Genomic DNA, 19,753 nt, shown 5'->3' with positions numbered 1-19,753 from the left:
GACCTCTCGGTTGTGGGCGAAACACCCTACCGATTGCGCCACACGATGCAAATGCGTTGAAGGAATATGCACTAGTATAGCATTATGCTGAGACTTCCAGCTTCCAGAGTGTTGGTCAGGAACCAACCAACGTTGTGAAGGTATCAACTATCTCTATATATACAAAAATATCACAGGTTACATTACAACAATAATGCCAATAGATATCATTTTAATGTGTAAATCAATGCGAACAGAATTGTTTTTGTTTCACGGGGTCTTGTAAAACAGACAGCACAGAGACAACTGTCATTTCCATTGGCCATATCCCTTATATTTGGTTGATGTTTACATATACATAGAAATCGTTTAAAACACCTGTTTCAAAAACCATTCTCTAGTTCAATTGAAACCTAAAAGGTTCATTTTACATAGTGGACACTTATGCCTAACACTACGTGTCTGTTTTGTGGTCTTATCATGCCCCACTATTTGTAAAGCAAGTGGATGAAAACACTGCTATGTGACCAAAGCCAACGGTAAGCAGGTGACCAAAGTTCAACTTATAACGGGCTATCGTTGTTTTCCATCCGCCACGTCACTGGTATACGTACTTCAACCGTCAGACCTGTGACAACCAGCAATTCGTACGCGTCTGTCTTGAACAAAAACTAGGCTGTTTGCTCTCGTTGAATCGTAAGGTGTCTCCTGGAGGTCTTCCTGGATCCGATACTTCACACAGGTGAGTGTCAAAACAAGCCTAACTTAATTTCATGCCAGACGAGGAATACTGCAAACATGGCACGACAAGTAGGCAGCCATTTTAGTTAAAAGTCGAGGTGTCTTACGCTGAACCTTTTAATATCACAACTTCAGACCCAAATTGTTCTCGACGCGAGGTGTACCATTCAAATGGGATTGAGAAAATTACAACTTCAGGCGAATCGGGTTCTATACCCGGTACGTGTATTTAGTGATGAATGTGACGCTAAATGATAAAATTTATTACGTCTTAGAATTGAATCTAACGTTCTTCCTTAGATACTACGTTACACGGGTGGGGAAGTTTAATCGGTTGTGAATGGTGGCCACTCGTACTTCAAAGGTTTTCTGGGTAATATAAATAATATGGTCAAGCATGCCATCCACTCCTCCCCATCCTCGTTCACCAGGACCCTTCCGCTCCACGTTACATCGCTCGCGTAAAGGGCCCTGGTAACATGGGCTGGCATCCATGGTTATGACGATATCGCCACCAAAACAGCTTCAGCCAATCAGAGGGGTTAAAAACCGTTTGCTTCCTCTCATCGGAAGCCAGCGCGCAAAGAACGCTGGGAAGCTATCAACCAATCAGGTTTCGTGTTACGGCTAGCTCATTGATTATTCATGAGCTACAACTGCCGTTTGTGCCAAATAAGGGTTAGCTCATTAATTATTCATGAGCAAGTCTCGTCGACCTGCAATAACCATGGATGCCAGTCCATGTTACCAGGGCCCTTAACGCGAGCGATGTAACGTGGAGCGGAAGGGTCCTGGTGAACGAGGATGCTCCTCCCTTGCTCTTATGGATCAATAATTTGTGGCATGAAATTATCAATGTCAAGATCTATTGCCACACCCCCTCGTCACGTCCGTGTGACTTGTTAATCATTGTTGGTTTGAATAAACAAGCCAAAGTTGGCAAGCTGACGTCAGGGTGAACTTCAGTCCACACTGTTTGTTAGATATGAGGGCAAAGTATGCGATTCAAACAAGCTCAGGTTATTAGGTGGTGCGTGTTGTCACTGAGATAAAAGTTCCCTATGTGTTCCAACACGGCTTACTTAAGAACAAATTCCTTAGATTTTGTAAATGAAAATTCTCTTGCTTTACTGCTTGTGTCACCAATTGCAATGACAGAAAAATACAACAGTTCCTGATTACAAGCAACAATCATAAGTATGATTCAATGAACATAGACGTTTGTAAAAAAGATATGCACCATTCTGACATCGAATGTTTGAGTTTGAGTTTTATTTAGATCCACAATTATTCTCATAAGAGGCTATTCTTCCTGTGGTCTACACATTCATATTTACACATTACAATCGGGATATACAAAGACATACAACGTGACAGTAGAGGACAAAACATAATTCCTTAAAAACAATAATTACAGTCCAATTATTTGCTAATAGCCGCCGGTCTTGTTCCACAACTGAGACATTCTGTACAGAAAGCGCCTTTTCTGAGAGTTTTGGTTTTGAAAGTCTGATTGTGTTTGTTCTGGCTGAGTGTGTTTGGTAATTGTGGATCTCTGACTGGAATGTGAGTTTGTCATACAGGACCCTCGGTTGTTTGGTGAGCATTATTCGTCTAAATGTGGCAAAGCTTTTCTGTTGAATTCTGTCCCTAACAGTCAGCCAGCCCAAGGTCTTCAGCATGTAGTCCACATGTGTGTCGCGATCACAGCCAAGAGCGAGCCTTGCGGCCCTGTTCTGAACCACCTGTAGTCTTCTTATGTTGTTCTGTGTTGTGTTTCCCCATACTGAGCAACAGTAGTCTATATGTGGGATTATCAAGGCGTTGACTACGGCTATTCTCTGCCGAAGTGGTAGTGCATCCTTAACTCTAAATGTTACAAGTCATACTTCCAGTTCTTGATACCTGTCACCAGGTAATCAAGTTAATTTGCATCTTATGACGTCATCGTAAATACGGCAGTCGGTTCGGATTTTGTTGTTTGATACAATGCAGCAGAGAAGGCATGGGCACGTTAGTGAGAACAGTCACTCGTTCAGCAGAGCTACAAGGTACGGAATTGGAGAGTTTTTGAGTCTAGATCTGTTGGTACGACAGAGTGGTGTGTTGAGTTTCAGTTTGTTTCTGGTGTTACAGCCGGATATGCCCCCTCTTGTGTTCGGCAGCCAGTCCCTGAAGTTAGACTCCATCAAGTGCTCTCTTCTTTGTGCCAGTGTTGTGAGTCCGAGCTGTTGCAGGGCATGGGGGCAACCAGCGTAGTCAATGCCCAATATGATCCGGCAAGCCCGTTTTTGGACCTGTTCAAGCTTCTCTGTTTGTTTTTTTGGTGAGGCCAGGGGTCCAGCATATTCTAGGATTGGTCTGATGTAGCACGTGTAGATTGTGATTCAATTTTTGTTTGCTTTTCTTCTTCTCGAGCGGTCGAGGTATCAGGTTTCGAACCGAGTGCTGTGTTGACTATGACGTCATGAGCTGGAAATTAACTTGATTACCTGGAGGCAGATATCAAGAAAGGGAAGTATGATTTGTAAGGTTTGATGTTGAATAACATCAAAAGGGTGCATATTTTGTACAAACGTTTTTGTCCATTTAATACTTATGATGGTTGCTTGTAATCAGGAACTATTGTAGTTTAGTGTCATTGGTGACACAAGCACTTAAACTTTTGATGGATCATTATACAATATAAGACTGGAATAAATTATTCAGGTGTAGAAGCACAATTGAGTTGAATGATGTTCATTTCGTTTCAGAATGGCAGGTCCGGTCCGGGAATTTGAGGGAATAACAGATGTAGACAGACGCCATTTTGATTTTGTGCAAACGTTACTACGGATATCTGAAGACCTAACCGTGCGAGAGACGGAACATGTCAAATTGTATTGCATGCACCTGATTCCAAACGGCAGGTTAGAACAGCTTGATCAGGCGGTTGATGTATTTAAGAAGCTAATACAACTGGGCAAAATAGACCAGGAAAACCTTGACTTCATAAAAGAAATCTTGAAACGGATAGGACGACAGGACTTGATAAGGGACGTCCTGGGGCCGTTCCAACCGCCTGACCGAGAGATTCCGGAAAACCCCGAACTTCAACCAGGAACAAGTCAGGAGGATGCAAGTGAAGAAGGTAAGAAGGAAGAATAGTTGTAAACACCGTGACCATGTAACTTAGAAGTTGTGCAAAGTGATCTAGACCTTGCGTCCTCTACAAATTAATATTTTGTGGATGAAGTTTTTCCAACATCATCGACCTTTTTTTGTTGTTTCTGTTGGGTTGAAAGCATCTTTAACATGCAGCTTAGGTTGATTATTTCAATCAGTACTAAAATATGTTTAATCTTTTCAGGTGCTGCAACGGCAAACACCTACGTGGTCGTAAATGGCCCACAGCGTATGACCCAGGAAGCTCTAGACCAACTTAGAAACAACCTAGCGTCCCTTTGTCGCACCAGAAGGTCACACGTTATGTTCAGAGGAGTTAAAAAACACAAGAGCATCCTGGTGCACTTCACCATACCGCGGGAGGACACAGCGGTGCTGAGGCTCATGGCGAATCACTCCGACCCAAGACTTGTGTACATGGGCGTCAAGTCACTGCAAATCGATGGTGAACAACCTGTCAACGTTAACCAGGGGGCGCAGTTGTATGGTGCGTTTTGAATTATTCTTTTGAATTTCATCAAGTAATTATCATACTATTACCGAAGTACCTATAACTTTACATGCTATAAATGTCACTTCCATTCCAGATATCAAAAGGCAGCTGCCTGTCGATGACATCAAGGTGGGGTGCAGTGCCGGTAACAAGCAACAGATGGCGCCCAAGACTTGGTCCAGTCTGTCTGCTCTGAACCTGTTCTCGGACGCCCTGCCGCTCCATCTGCAGATAGCCGAGAGTCTGGAGTACCAGGGCTTCTCCTACAGCCTGGTCCAGGCTCTGGTGCAGAAGGACCAGCTGAGAGAACACCAGATGAGGCAGGCCATCCGGAATCTCAGGAATGCAGAGGTGGATTCCGACACTTTAATGACCATGCGGTCCAAACTCATCATTGCAGAGAACAGGTTAAAGGAAGCCCTGGAGACGATCACAGTTCTTGAGAAAGAGCTACAACAAGCCCGTTACTACGCAGAGAAGGCCGGTAAGCAAGCTGCATCTCACGTGGCGGGGGACATAGATGAGAAACCACCTGGTGGCTGGTCGACACAGGCTGAGAAGGCAGATAAAAGGAACGAGGAGGAGGAGAAGCAGCAGAAAAATAACGATGACAGTGCCACATCAGACAAGGACAGGAGTCGGGCCAGAGAAGCCCTGCAGAGAATTTTCCCAGAAATCAATATGGACGCCACCCTGGAGTACCAGGTCTGGCTAACCAGCTTTGAGAAGGCTGCAATTGCCAGGCTAGGATACCTGAAGACAGCTGCCAAGCAGACTCAAGAGGATGAAAGTGCTGAATCCAAGCTTGCGGAGGCAGCAGAGAGGGAGAAAGAACTGCAGGAGGAGTGTGAGAAATACAAGACTGTTCTGGCAGACACTGAATCCATCCTGAACAGACTGCAGAGCACCGTGGAGTCAGAGGAACAGAAGTGGGAGGGGAAGCTGAGGTTAGCAAACGAAGACCTCGAACAAGCCAGAAGGGAAGCAGCGGAGAGGGAGAAAGAACTGCAGGAGGAGTGTGAGAAATACAAGACTGTTCTGGCAGACACTGAATCCATCCTGAACAGACTGCAGAGCACCGTGGAGTCAGAGGAACAGAAGTGGGAGGGGAAGCTGAGGTTAGCAAACAAAGACCTCGAACAAGCCAGAAGGGAAGCAGCAGAGAGGGAGAAAGAACTGCAGGAGGAGTGTGAGAAATACAAGACTGTTCTGGCAGACACTGAATCCATCCTGAAGAGACTTCAGAGCACCGTGGAGTCAGAGGAACAGAAGTGGGAGGGGAAGCTGAGGTTAGCAAACGAAGACCTCGAACAAGCCAGAGGAGAGGTTCGTGCAATGCAGGAAGTCGTGCAGCAGGTGGAATTTGAGAGCCTGAAGGGTCCCACAGAGGAGGATCTCAGCAAAAGGGATGACGAGATCGCTGCACTCAAGGCACGTCTTGAAAAGGAGAAGAAGCTGTGTAAGGAGCTGGGATCAGCCGCCACCAAACTTCAATCCCTGCTCAAGACAGCAGAGGATCAACTAAAGAAAGAAAGGGAAAATGTCAAAAAGCTACAGGGGAATTCCGAGGAAAGGGGAAGCACAGAAAATGCAGGGAGTAGCCAGGCAAAAGTTGGTCCTGCAGATCACACAAAGGAGGATCTCAGCAAAAGGGATGAGGAGATAGCTGCACTCAAGGCACGTCTGGAAAAGGAGAAGAAGCTGTGTAAGGAGCTTGGGTCAGCCGCCACCAAACTTCAATCCCTGCTCAAGACAGCAGAGGATCAACTCAGAAAAGAAAGAGAACATGACGCTGCCATATCAGACATCGAAAAGGACAGGAGTTGGGCCAAAGAAGCCCTGCAGAGAATCTTCCCAGACATCTCCATGGACGCCACCCTGGAGTACCAGGTCTGGTTAACCAGCTTTGAGAAGGCTGCAATTGCCAGGCTAGAAGACCTGAAAACCAAGCAGACTGCTGAAGTGTCTTCCCAGACTCCAGAGAATGAGGGTGTTGAATCCAAGCTTGCGGAGGCAGCAGAGAGGGAGAAGCAACTGCAGGAGGAGTGTGAGAAATACAAGACTGTTCTGGCAGACACTGAATCCATCCTGAACAAACTGAATAAAGCCTCGGAGTCAGAGGAACGGAAGTGGCAAGAGAAGCTAAGGTTAGCAAACGAACACCTCGAACAAGTCAAAAGAGAGGCAGCGGAGAGGGAAAAAGAACTGCAGAGGGAGTGTGAGAAATACAAGACTGTTCTGGCTGACACAGAATCCATTCTATACAGATTAAATAGAGCCGCAGGGTCAGAGGAACAGAAGTGGCAGGAGAAGCTGAGGTTAGCAAGCAAAGACCTCGAACAAGCCAGAGGAGAGGTTCGTGCAATGCAGGAAGTCGTGCAGCAGGTGGAATTTGAGAGCCTGAAGGGTCCCACAGAGGAGGATCTCAGCAAAAGGGATGAGGAGATAGCTGCACTCAAGGCACGTCTTGAAAAGGAGAAGAAGTTGTGTAAGGAGCTGGGATCAGCCGCCACCAAACTTCAATCCCTGCTCAAGACAGCAGAGGACCAACTCAAAAAAGAAAGGGAAAACGTCAAAAAGCTACAGGAGAATTCACCATATGATAGAACTTAGGTGTGAGAGCACCACATGTTGAAACCTCAATGACAGATTTCAAGATGACGGAACCCTGGTGTGAGATCTCCTGTAGTTTTAATGACACAACTACCTATCCCCAATCTCTGCCATAGGGAAAATACTTCTAATCATATACAGCTATATGTGCAATTTTTCAACCGTACTTTCCCTACAGTTATCCAGCCAACAAGAATGACTAAATCTATTTTTCTTGAATCGTAACGCCAAAAGAATGCATAGGGTGTATGAAATTTTCTGTACTCTGTAGTGTTGTAAATGTACTGATCAAAGAATTGATGGTATCATTGCATTAACTTTTTTTCAATCCACTCGGAATTTGCATCATAGAAGCAGCTAGATATAGGGTTTGTTAACACTTCCATTTAGGGAAATTGGTAGGAAGGCCAGACTAGGAATTATAAAGCTGATGAGTGGTATATAGAAGATTAGTTCTTTTCCTTTTGTCTTTTTTTTAGCTGACACGATATACACACAGCAATTGAAAGAAAGATGGTATCAAAAGGTCACTCTATATTCCGAAATGTAATAGATAGATATTATGCTTAGTCTGGTCACTTAAGCTCTGAATAATTTGGAATGATGAAAAGGGTTGGGTAAGATTGACGTCAATTCCTTTCCTCTCTTGCCACAAGTATGCTGATGGTTGAATTCTGAAAAGTACCTGAAGATGAACTTGATTTTATAAAGTTGATGCAGTATAGTGCCATTGGATGAATCACCATACAGTAGCATATAGCTGTTTTTCTTTCATTATCATCTCTTTCTGCAAAGAATGGAATACTATACTATAGACTAGCACTGGAAGAATGCTAAATGAGGATAGATACTACTCCTACTTACTTATTACTCTCAACTTTATGGGCGTTGATTGCTTTAGACATGACGCTTTATCAAGTTTTAGTTAATTCTCAATAGAAATAAGATACTGTATTTTGGTGCCACTGCCAATACAAGTTCAACCATTGCATGGCATTGACATCTATGCAATCTCCAAGTAGTGTTTTACTAATCTTAATGTAGATGTAAGGATACTTACATCTGCTTGAAGATTTTTTTCTTACACCTGGAGTTTTTTTTGTCAACATTTGCTCCAAGGAGGGCCAATCATTAAAACATAAAAGGTGCAATACTAGGAAAGTGTACAAAATCTTGCAAAAAGACGTGTGAAAATAAAGCACTGAGCTTGACTATAACATCTGCTTGAAGGTTACTGTTCAGTTGTAGTGTACTCATCTTTTTTAGCATGTCGACATTTGGATATCTTATCATTAGGGGTGGGTACCAGTACATAAAATTCAGGTCCGGTCCAGGGGGTCAGGTCCAGGTCCAGAGGGTCAGGTCCAGGTCCGGACCTGTACCTGTACCGGATTATAGTAGTGTCGCAGTACATCATATTTTGGATAGCGAGACACACGTAAAAGTCTCCAAACGTCATGTCTGGAACGAAATAATTTCTTAGGTTTGCACTTTGTCTCAAAATTATAGCCATACTCTGCTCGCCGTCTGTTTACTAATCTTTAAGTGTTTGTAGATATGCTTCACAGCTAACGTCTTCGAAAACGATTCGTTAAATCTGCTGTTTTGTATTTTCTTAGACCAGTCATGTGGCCGCCTGCTGGTAGCCTGGTACTATGAATTTTCTAATCGGTCCATAGGCCGGTCCACTGATTCTTTACGGACCGTTTTTTTTGGACCGGTCCATTAAGAAATACCGGTTTTGTACCGGTACATGGTACCGGTACCCACCCCTACTTATCATACCAGTCTGTCCTGTCTTCTTAATGCCCTTGACCAATGAAACTAGAAGTCACAGAGATACCGAAGACTACGTTTTATTCATGACAATTAAAAATGAAGTGCATAAAAAGAATTACATGGATGTTGTTCTGATTTTGCCAGTTCGCTCTCAGTGGCACTTCAGTAATGTAGGTTCAACTTGTTCTTTCTTGACATACAATTATCAGGCATATTCGATGGTTCTCTCTTCGACTTGGTCAAAACAAACATATCCAATATTTGTACATTGATGGAAAAAGATAATGCAATACAAAAATAGACAATTAACCAGCAACTTTGGGGGTTTGATAACAAATCAGTTCACCTTATGATGCTTTGTAAGCACTTCTTCACTTTTTGGCATGAACTTAAACTACTGGACCACAGGAAATGGTCATCATCTCAAGAAAGATTAGAGCTATTCCATTTAAAATCTTAGAAGGAGGAGATAAGCAAGTCTTTCTCCCTCTTCTTTTACGTTCCTTCTACTAAATTGTTCATGATCTTCACAACCCTTTTTTCAGAGAACTTTTCGTGACTGCCCCTTGTACTTTATAAATGGAATAGCCAGTACATAGTTGTACGATCTTACATTTCGTAAATGAGACATACAGTGGTTTAAAATTATCAAGCAATGGAATGCACAATGACCACTTTTCTTCAGATAACAAAACAGGAGTGGCCTGTAGCAAGCCTGGAACAGCATACTAGAACACACTGATCGATTCCTCAAGTAACAGCTGCCAACATGTCAAAACCTTACTTAAGCACATTTTTCTTAACTACAGCAATGTCTTCAAGTCTTATGGTAGAAAAGCACTAGAGTTTAAGTGAACACACCTTGCATTGGCTTAGACTTTTACTTACTGCATATAGAGGCCTTTATCTGATACTCACTTTTAGGCAAGAATTATCGTTGTTAGGATTTGAACATAATCTCTCATTTGCACTCTACATTTCAGCTTAACAAAACTGACTAGCACTTGAAAAATAGTATCTTGTCACAAGTCATCCTCACTGGTTCTGTTCTTGCAAAGAACATCAATGTCTGTCTCTGTCTTCTTGTTTCAGCTGTTGCTCCAATACACGTTGACATGTCCACATTCTAACTCCAAGGAGACACAAGTATGAACTTAACACTTCAATCATCCTCAAAAACCATTTTAGTGTCAGAGAGGAGAAAAATAATTGGACTGCGGTCAGAAAATCAAAATTGGCAAAAAAAATTACTTAGTATTAATAGTCTGAAGCAACCTTATCACTTCAGGTGAAATCTTCTTACAGTTCTACCTTAGTCTTAGTCTTATCGTTATAAAAGCACAACAACTAGCACCCCAGCAAGACTACATGCCATTTGTGGACTTATGGTTATCGTTTTACATGTTGGTACAGATTTGTGATCTGGTGTATACGAAGGAAAATGGATGACAGCAAGAATTTGCCAATGTTTCTCCAATTGATATGGGGAGATATTCTTTAAGAAAAAAGTGAGTTTTTCTAAGTCACAGTTCCACACTATATCATTATTGTTGCATACTCTAATTACTACTTGTACATATAGAAAACAATTCAAATAGTCAAGAATACCTCAAACTAACATAACCAGGTACAGAATTGGGTAAACTAAGATATGCGACAAAGTTTAACATACAAACACCCTAAAGAAAAGTTCCTACATGACTTTTACTGCATCTCACACTAAGAGCCATCTGGGATCTTCTATAGGTAGATATAAGATACACATTTTGACACTAGCTCAGTAACCTTGGGTGCTGATAGAGTAAACAGTTGACCTCCCCTCATCTTCGGCTTGGGGATGTGTCCTGTGGCTTCTCAATATGGCTGGTACTGAAAAAAGAGTTGGGAGGAAGATGAGATATCTATCATAATTCTATAGTGCTGAGATGTACTTTTTTTTACTGTGCACTTTACCACCAGTGCAAGAAGACAAACCTTTCAAGCCATGCTACTGTCAGCCTTGCATGGTTTCTGGAATAACTGAATACAACGTGGTTAAAACTTTAAGTATAAGGAAGGAAGGAAGCTTTTCATTGGTCTCTTGTGAAACTTACCAAACACGGGTTTGTCAGGTTTATCCACAACAGACAAGGCTGACGGCAAAGTGTGGTTAGTGCCATGTTTCACACAACGGGTATTCAGGATGGAGTCAGCGAGAACAGAGGGGAGGATGGAAGATGAGGAACCCAAACCGAAAACAACCACCAAGGTGAGTCAGTACCTGTTGACCATGGTTCGGCCCTGCCCTTTGACCTTAAGCCCATGTGAGTGACAAGTAGCCTGTAGTTTTAGTTTCAGAGGCTTAGGGTGGAAGAGTTACTCTATCTGCAGCTGTCGAGGACTTTAGGTTGTCGTCTCTACAATTTTGTATGTACAAAATGCTTCTGGAGTCAAACATCTTGGCAGAATTTAGAAGTCACATTGAATTTCATAGAAGACTGAATCTTTGTACTTTTTGTTTAAGATATCCTTTCCTTGTCAACTAATTTGCAGGAACTGCTTAATGATGTATTACTCAACAAGAACAGGACAAAGACCAGGTCAACATTTTGAACACATTTGTGGAGAAGCAGCCTGATTCTACAAGAACAAACCACACTTTTCATGAATGGGTTAATCAAAAAAAAAAAAAAGAGAAGAATGTTCAAAAGCCAACCAGAGTGCAAAGCTTCACCAGACCAATGAGTTGGATTGAAAAGCAAAAAGGGAAACTCAAGGCACACCAATTATGGCAGAACACTCTTGCAATCTGATGCAATACATGCTGTGATTTTTCTGGCACTGCACAAAGGACTGATAGATCACACTCCTCAATTCTGATAATGAAAGTAACGTACAGGTATTTTTGAAAGGATTTGTGTTATCCTGAATGGAATATGAAATTTTGATTTGCACAAGATGCTTGATCACACCACACCAATCATAGAATGTAGTCATCAGAAAGTTATGTCAAGTTGAAATTCAACCGATCACAAAAATCACATCGCCAACTGTTTGGAACACTTGCAAGGAATTTGTTCGGGAGCATGCCTCCAAAAACAAGACTCGGCACTCGTCAGAATAGTGTAAGTTTGGGCTTACCCGATGCTGGCGGGACTCGTATCCTGAAGAATCCTGTAGTATCCAAGAGAGAGGTTTTACTGGTGTTTCTACTTTTCACATCTTGGGAAATTTGAGATCAGCTACTTACAACAAAATCAAAAGTGGTGTTCTGCTTTTTTTGCAATCAGAGAGCTGCAGTATACATTTTCTTACTTGTAGTAAGCTGTATCAAATACAGTAAGTTTCAAGAGTAGAACATTTTTGTCCTTTCTTCGAATTCTACTGTAAGAATTTTGGATATTTCTATCCCTACACGAAAAAGCCTTTTCCAGGCCAGATAACTTTTCAAAATCCAAACCCTCTCTAAAAAGATTTTTTAAAATGCAGTACACTATTCTATGAATAAATGTTCATGTTTGATACTCTCTTATGATCATATAGGCCAAGTGTGCTAGTTAAAAACACAAAGGCAATATTGCTTTTTTTCTAACCGTTCAGTAACTACTGGTAATGCCAAAGAAGACTACATTCAACTGCCCAAATTAAGTGATTTCAATTTTCAACACAAAGCCTTCTTTATCACTTCCATTTGTTGCCCTGATTTGGTAAAATAATACTGCTGTTGCAAGACAAGTCATTCCTATCAAATCTTGGACATGACAAAAAAACAACACCTGGTTTATATGATGAAACCATTTTCAGAATCAAGCTCATAGACATGCTTTCGTGAGAAACCGAGGGAGATGGTGATGACACTGTTGCCCCATTCTGTCCAAGTTGGTACGTGGGGGATTGTATAGGGATCTTAAGAAAGTTAAGCTCCTTAGCTGTCAAAGGGCAAACCATTTGGCCAACAGGTAATGATATGTTGTCCACTGCACATATCATTGTACTCTGGGGTATGGCACAAGAGGGGGTTGACTTTGGCTGTCTTTGCACTTCTTCTTGTTTTTAAGTTTATTCTTGTTTCCACTGAACTCTGAACAAGAAACTTACAAGGAGATGTGCATCAAAGTACTTCCATCATGGCAACCCTAAGATGAATTCTATGTGAAGCTCAACCTCACCATTTGAGTGCTTTTTGAGGAAACACTGATCTGAAAAACCTGTGTTACACTTGTACTCACGTCATTGTAGCCACGGTTGTAGCTGCGGCCACCGCCATCGCCGTACTGGTTGTCACGGCCGCCACCGTAACCGCCGCCGCCGTAGCGATCTCCTCCCTGGCGCCTTCCACCACCACGGCCGCCACCATATCCGCCGCCGCCGCTGTAGCCACCACCGCCGTATCCGCCGCCGCCGCCATACCTTCCGCCGCCGCCGCCGCGGCCACCCCTGTAACCACCGCCGCCGCCACCCTTAGGGAAAAAACATTTAGTCAACACGGAGAACATATTGGACGCAATACAAGTTGTGATCCAGAACAGTTAAGATGGTAAAGAAAAGAAAAATACACAGTTCAAAATAGAGGTTTACGCATCTCCTTAAAATTGTCAGGGCAAAAATTGCATTCTAAAATTCACTTACTTCACTCTTCTTGCTGGCGTAGTCCACACGGATCTAAAGAGAAAAGAAAGAGGCCAAACAACAAAGAATTAGAAAGAGGTCACAGTTTTCTCATGGCAGTCGGTACCGGTCGGTATCTGCGAGATCTTTACAGCTGAACTGGCCTCACTGCTCATCTCACATCGCTAGCGGAGTTCTGTTGGGAGCAAGGTGTTCCTGGTTCACTCACAAGTTCATAGACAGGGCACAACATGTTACACAATAAAGACATCTCATTCTTCATGTAAAACATCACTACATCAACACCTGTGAGCTAGTGACTATTCTTAGCAGGTATGAAAGGAACACGGCAACTGCGGAAGGTCAACTCATCTTTATTTCGGCTTCGCGACAGTATGTCTTACTCTTAGGTGTCCAATAAATCCCTCTTAGGAATTTTTGTTTCCCTTAACCAGAGCATCTCATTTCAAATAGATGCCACTCACTACTACCTTACTGTGTTAGACAGAGTCCAAGTTGTTCCGACAACAAATGCAGGGTGTTTGAGACAATACACATGGTAAACTTCACCTGTTCACCACAGATGAAGATTTCCATATGGTATTACCAGTGAGATCTTCTTTCTCTCAGTAATTCTTGCTTCATCTCAACTTAAAAACCTAGTAAAAGGCTCAGCCTGCCTAACATTAGACAACACAGATATACTATCTCAAGTCTTAAGACTGCAATGTGGGAAAGCAAACTATCTGTAGATTTGTCATATCTACATGTCTAACTCTAAGGCTATCTTTCTATACAGTATTTCCTATTGTCATTTAATTACCACTTAGGCAAGGCGCTATGAGAAATGCTGTCATTTGAATACAGGAAAAGACAGAAATTAGAACGTTATGAGCTTTTTTGAAACCAGGCTCACCCAGCTTTGACACTTTTGTTTGGTTCCAAATACTTGTCTAATATTGCTAATAATCAATAATATCTTTAATCTAATTGCGCCAGTGTCTACAGTGGTGTATGCAAGCCATGCAAGATTCAGCAGAGAAAAACATGTGCCGAACATTTCATTTCCAATGTTCTCCTGACAGCACTTCTGAACCATAGCAATATCATCAGGGAGAAACTACCTTTCTCATTATTAAACGAGACCCTAAGTGTTGTTTATCTGTGTGAACTAAGTATGATGTGTGTGTGTATTCAAAGTTTCCTGTTGGGCTGTGGTCTACGTTATTTGAACTCAGACCACGCCCACTGCAGCGGCTTGCCGCTGTTCGGTCTCAATTCAGGACAATTTGTCCTTACCTGACCGACGCTTGGGTGGCTTGCCGACCCAGTTTTGTCGCCTTGGTTACACCGCTACCGCCGTCGACTCGAAGGGGTTGCCACCGGTCGCTTTAGGCTTACACCCAGAGCCGCCGCCGCCGTCCACTCCAACGGTCATCCTTCTACTAGCCCCTACCATCCAAAATCATTTTACTTCTTCCTATCACGAGTTGGACATTAACAGGCTTTTCTTGTGCCTCTTGTAGGCTGTTGCTGCTACATTTTGGTTACCAGAAAGTAGTTGTTCATTACAATACCCTAACTATTCCAAAATCAATCAGTTTGTTAGAAACTGAATCAGAGGTCAAACAATGCTGGCAGGCATGCTTGTATATAAGACATGCACAACACATTTCTTTGTTTCATATCCACAACTTTCTTGGTACCTATTTGATAATGATGGTACCTATTCACCTGCTTTCATGAAGAGCCAAAGGTCTCAGTGAAATCCAATTTATCTTGATTCTACTAGGATTTTTGTTGTGTCAGTTTTTGAATCTGGCCTGTAGTCCACTCATTCTTTTACATTTGTCAACTTTTCTTGAAAAGCCTTTGGAGTTTCTCATGCTAATTGTGTGACTTGCCACTTGTTTTGTTATTCACTGCTTTACTGTGTACTTTGGCATGGTTAAAAAAACTGTTTAATGGTAAAACAAACTTTCAATCTTTTTGTGTTAACTTGTTAAGTCAATGCGTAACCTTTGTATTTTGTTGTTTTCTTTAATGCAAAGGCAACAGTAAGAAACACAACTCAAAACTCAGTTTCTTAAGTGCAAAACTTTGATGCCAGCCAAAGTACAAATTTGCTGAATATGGCACTCCTCTCAATCACATTCATTTTGGTTGCAAAATGTGTGATGTATTTTCCGCGGTCTGTTAATTTTTGTGCCACACGTCATGGCAAGCCAAAAGATTGTCGACTTAAACATTGCCAACGCTTTTCCATGGTCCACTTCTCCAGTCCTCTGGTCTTGGTCATGATCCATTTTGGGTGTAACCAGTCCGAAAATTATTCCGAGCCGTCTGCGTGACGTTCCTTCCGTTCGCGTTGGAGACATTACTGGGTAGACCACAGCAATGAAAACCTTTTCCGTGCTGTGTCTATTTCGTCCACATCATGCTAATTTAGATACAGTTAGCATGTTACCTATGACGAGGTTTTTGACGTCCCCATGTCCCGGAACCCTATCCTGTAGCATGTGTGCTGTTTGCTGACATATCAATACTTCCAAATCATTTACCTTCAATATACAATAAAGAAATTTGGTTTCTTCAAAATTGATGAGATTTCAACTCAACCAAACCATTTCCTCATCAAATGAAAAAAGGTGATACCAACACACAAATGACAATCATGGTCCATATTTAGCTATGCATTTCAAGAACTGTTAACATTCTAATTCTCCACCTTACAGCATCGCACTCTGGAAAAATGTTTTTCAGAGCAACCTGGTAAGCGACCTAGCCAAAGATAACATGAATTACAATGCCCCTTCACATGAAAAATTGTCAGGACAGAACTGGGAAAAAAAAGGAATTTGAAATGTCAATTTAAAAGTCTGTGGCAAAACAAGTTATTTCATTGATTTTTGTAAAGGAAGTATTTTCATGCTGCATTCCATTTCTTTTAAGGGAGCTCTTAGTAGTGTCAGAAATTTGCTTAGTCTTGTTGGTTTAACAATGTGTTTCCACCTTTTGTATAATTTTCAACACGTTTCCAATAATTTTACTTCATCAATACTTTTGAAACACTTGATTCTGCATGTTTTGCTTGTACATCTAAGCAAAGAGTAAGACAATACCACCATTAAAAATAAAACTGCCACCCAAATGTCCAGAATACAGCTTGACAATACATAAACAATTTCACCTTTGAAATGTATCAAACATAACCATTTGATGCATGTTTACTCTTGAAAGGGTGTAATCAAAGTTCAAACGTGCAGTTTAGCTTTACCTGTCTACCATCAAGATCAGTTCCATCCATACACTTCTTGGCATTGGCAGCATCGCCGTCGTTTGCAAACGTTACAAACCCGAAGCCGCTGAAAAGCAAAGGGACACAAGATTACACAAGGACTAAGACCCCGTTCACACTCATTTTTTTCAATCGCGATTGAAGTATAATCACGATTGAAGCGATCCGATCGCGATTGATTTTTTCAGTGTGAACGCTCCCGATCGCGATTGGATCGATCTGATCGCGATTGTTTCTGATCCACCTCCGGAGGTAGTTTGGGGAGGATCAATCGCGATCGGATCCAATCCTATCAAATTTTGAGTGTGAACACAACTACGATTCATTCCATCGCGATCGGTGGGGATTTCGGCTGGTTCCTGGGGTGGGAAGCCATACATCCGGGTACGTGGGCCCATAGTTCGCATCGCGCGGGAAAACAAACCCAAGCCACACACGTCAGATCACTCTCCTACAACAACAACAATGCCCAAGAAGAAGGATAAAACTCCGTCAGCAACTTCAGCTGGTGGCAGGTGGCGCGATGAGGATACCAAGGTCCTCATCGCAATCTGGGGGAGAGAGGAGGTGCAGGCCAAACTAGGGAAATGTCTAGCCTCCACCAGGCCCTCTTACGGGCGTATGAATCGTAGAATTCGGCAGAAAAAGGAATAATTAGCTAGTAGAGTCAGTCCACAGTGAAGATCACATTTCGCCCGTTTAGTTAATCTGGTAGAGACTAGGAAATGTCACCGAAAGAGGGACATTTACCAGATGATTGCTGATGGTATGGCGGAGCTCGGGTTTGCTTCAATCACGATCGGATCACGGTGTACTTCAATCCACTTGGCGAAAAGCAGTGTGAGCAGTGTGAACGCAAAAGTTTCTTTGCGTTCAATCGCGATCAGATCGAATTACTTCAATCGCGATTGAAAAAAATGAGTGTGAACGGGGTCTAAAACTTACTTTGACAGGTTTGATGTTTCAATAACATTACAATGTATGAAAGACAATATTGTCCTAAAAATCAGCCTTACTATGGGTAGCTTGAGTCTACCAAGAGAATTCCTACAAGGTCATGTGCAAACTATTTCTAAAAGTGCACAGGCAACAATACAAATTTTTGATCTATCTAGCTATTTTAATTTAATCTACAGTGCACCAATCAGCTGTCTCTCTCTTTCCCTTTGATCTATAAAGCATATTTTAGCAAGCATTTATTGAAATGATAAATACTGTACAAAACAAAATACAAAACAATGGTGTCCCTTACCGAGACCTGTTTGTCTCCCTGTCAGTGATGACCTTGCAGTCTGTGATCTCCCCATACTCACTAAAGGTTGATTCCAGGCCGTCTGTTCAAGAACAACCAAGATAACATTTGTTATCTGGGCACATCCATCCTACAAAATACTTAGATATGGCAGGCCAAAGTATGAGAAGAATTCCCTTTGGCAGAGGGAGCAGATTGAAGCAGGCAATGTCAACTGCACTCTCGACTTCACAGCATTTATCTGTATATTGGTTTGGCTTGAACTTTAGTACCAGTTACAGGAATAGGAATCTATATATAAGACTATACACTGGCTGCACAAAAATGCAATGTAGTAACTTCCGATCTGAGATTCTGTCAGAAGTTACTACATTGCATTTGTGACAGAAACAGACAACATTAATTTTGTTTCCTTACCTGATGTGGTATCCCAGCTCAGCCCCCCAACAAACAGCTTTCTGTACAGAAAGAGAACAAGTAAAGACTTTAGTCTGACTAAATGATAAGTAAATCGTGCTCCTAGCAGCCAGCCCGACGGTTACTGCCCCTTAGAAGGGGTTCATTAACTTCCGCCAGCGAGAGATTTAACTTTACCTTGTACTATCTAGCCTCCATAGCAGGCTCTGAACCGGCCTTTTTGGGGGCTAAATAATACACCTTTTGCAGCCAGCCCGTAACCATCAGCCACCCACGTAACCATTTTGCCAAAAAGGCCGGTTCAGAGCCTGCTGTGGAGGCTAGTACTATCAAAAGACAATCTATTCAATCAATGATAAATGATTTAATGCAATTAAGTTCCTTAGTACCGCATCTGGAAAAATTGTGCAATTATGCAAATCTTTACTGTCTAGGCCAATTCTTGTGCAAATTTTATAAATCCTTTGTTCTTTAGGATAATCATCCATGACATCAGGGTTCATAAATATGGCTGCAAGAATGAAAAATTACAAGCAAAATATACAAGAAGTAAATCATACTCACCCTGGTTCTTTCTCTCCAGACATGTTGATTTTCACTGAAAAGAAACGGAAAACATTTTCACTCACCGGACAGTGTAAAAGCAAGGTGGAAAACTGTCTACAACATAAGCAAGAAACCATACCACTAATAAAATTGGCTTTTCGTACAGGACATCAAATTTGACTGGACAAATTCATAATTTTGGAATTTTGTCATGGTTGCGGGTGTGCTGCACCTGAGTGCGATGGTCATGCCTGCTCACTGGGCGGAGTGATACATTTTGGGAGTGGGAGAAATTCTGGGCTCATTTGCATCTTTGGCTGAAACGCTAAATAGCCTGAAAAATCAAATTTCTAGGGATAAATATTTGGGGTTAGGAATTTAACTCTGTTTGCTATGAAACAGATTCAATTTGTGTGGAAAGCACAAACCTCAGTAACGTGGTTATTACTTGTTTCAACCCAGCACAAAAACATGCATGCATGCGCCGCCATGATGCTGCGCTGCACGGGGAAAACATCTTTGTTTGTCACGTCCAAAAAAAATGTCTCTAGCAAACCCAATTTCAACAAAACAGACAAAGTTTTGGTCAGCAATTGTGCCTAACATACTAATGAAGCAATCTAACCGGCAGAAAGTACCATATTTGTCATAGGACAGCGAAAAAAACGTAAACTTACCGAATGATTCGAAGCTCACAAAGCACACAAAGACAGATAGGCGAATGGATGCTATTACGGCGGACGTGACGTATCTACTTAGGGATTAGTCCATTAGATCTTTAGGGGTACAATATCATCAACTAAAAAGTTTATATCTTTAAATAAAATTCCTTGATGTTATTATGGTTATTATGGTTGGTAATCAACAAATAATTTTTTACAAT

General features: G+C 41.9%; 2 protein-coding genes across 3 annotated transcripts; one reads left to right on the top strand and one right to left on the bottom strand.

Annotated features, from left to right (window-relative positions):
- The first annotated feature begins 581 nt into the window (after positions 1-581).
- On the top strand, positions 582-7,228 carry LOC136422567 (kinectin-like). The gene is made up of 4 exons (XM_066410355.1): positions 582-721; positions 3,474-3,850; positions 4,070-4,372; positions 4,473-7,228. The coding sequence occupies exons 2-4, from the start codon at positions 3,475-3,477 to the stop codon at positions 6,989-6,991; spliced, it is 3,198 nt and encodes a 1,065-aa protein (XP_066266452.1). The 5' UTR covers positions 582-721; position 3,474; the 3' UTR covers positions 6,992-7,228.
- A 1,603-nt stretch (positions 7,229-8,831) lies between these two features.
- LOC136422569 (uncharacterized) lies at positions 8,832-19,672 on the bottom strand. 2 transcript variants are annotated; one of them, XM_066410358.1, is made up of 9 exons: positions 19,548-19,672; positions 18,889-18,922; positions 18,325-18,365; positions 17,908-17,989; positions 16,635-16,722; positions 13,379-13,411; positions 12,979-13,209; positions 11,891-11,923; positions 8,832-10,639 (listed from the first exon to the last, which is right to left on the bottom strand). In XM_066410358.1, exons 2-9 carry the CDS (start codon positions 18,909-18,911, stop codon positions 10,625-10,627), a joined length of 546 nt encoding a protein of 181 aa, XP_066266455.1. In that variant the 5' UTR covers positions 18,912-18,922; positions 19,548-19,672; the 3' UTR covers positions 8,832-10,624. The 2 variants fall into 2 exon arrangements, with proteins under 2 accessions (XP_066266455.1, XP_066266456.1); XM_066410359.1 differs by lacking the exon at positions 11,891-11,923.
- Between the last annotated feature and the right edge of the window lie 81 nt (positions 19,673-19,753).

The sequence above is a fragment of the Branchiostoma lanceolatum genome, chromosome 17 (genome assembly GCF_035083965.1).
Source record: "Branchiostoma lanceolatum isolate klBraLanc5 chromosome 17, klBraLanc5.hap2, whole genome shotgun sequence".
In the NCBI taxonomy this organism is placed as follows: Eukaryota; Metazoa; Chordata; class Leptocardii; order Amphioxiformes; family Branchiostomatidae; genus Branchiostoma; species Branchiostoma lanceolatum.
This window is presented reverse-complemented; position numbering and strand designations above follow the sequence as displayed.

Coding starts and splice junctions, on each gene's coding strand:
- LOC136422567 (XM_066410355.1), top strand. CDS start 3,475: ATGGCAGGTCCGGTCCGGGAATTTGAGGGAATAACAGATGTAGACAGA. Junction 3,851..4,069: donor GGAGGATGCAAGTGAAGAAG/GTAAGAAGGAAG, acceptor TAATCTTTTCAG/GTGCTGCAACGGCAAACACC. Junction 4,373..4,472: donor CCAGGGGGCGCAGTTGTATG/GTGCGTTTTGAA, acceptor CTTCCATTCCAG/ATATCAAAAGGCAGCTGCCT.
- LOC136422569 (XM_066410358.1), bottom strand. CDS start 18,911: ATGTCTGGAGAGAAAGAACCAGG. Junction 13,210..13,378: donor ACGCCAGCAAGAAGAGTGAA/GTAAGTGAATTT, acceptor TTTTTCCCTAAG/GGTGGCGGCGGCGGTGGTTA. Junction 11,924..12,978: donor ACAACCGTGGCTACAATGAC/GTGAGTACAAGT, acceptor TGGATACTACAG/GATTCTTCAGGATACGAGTC.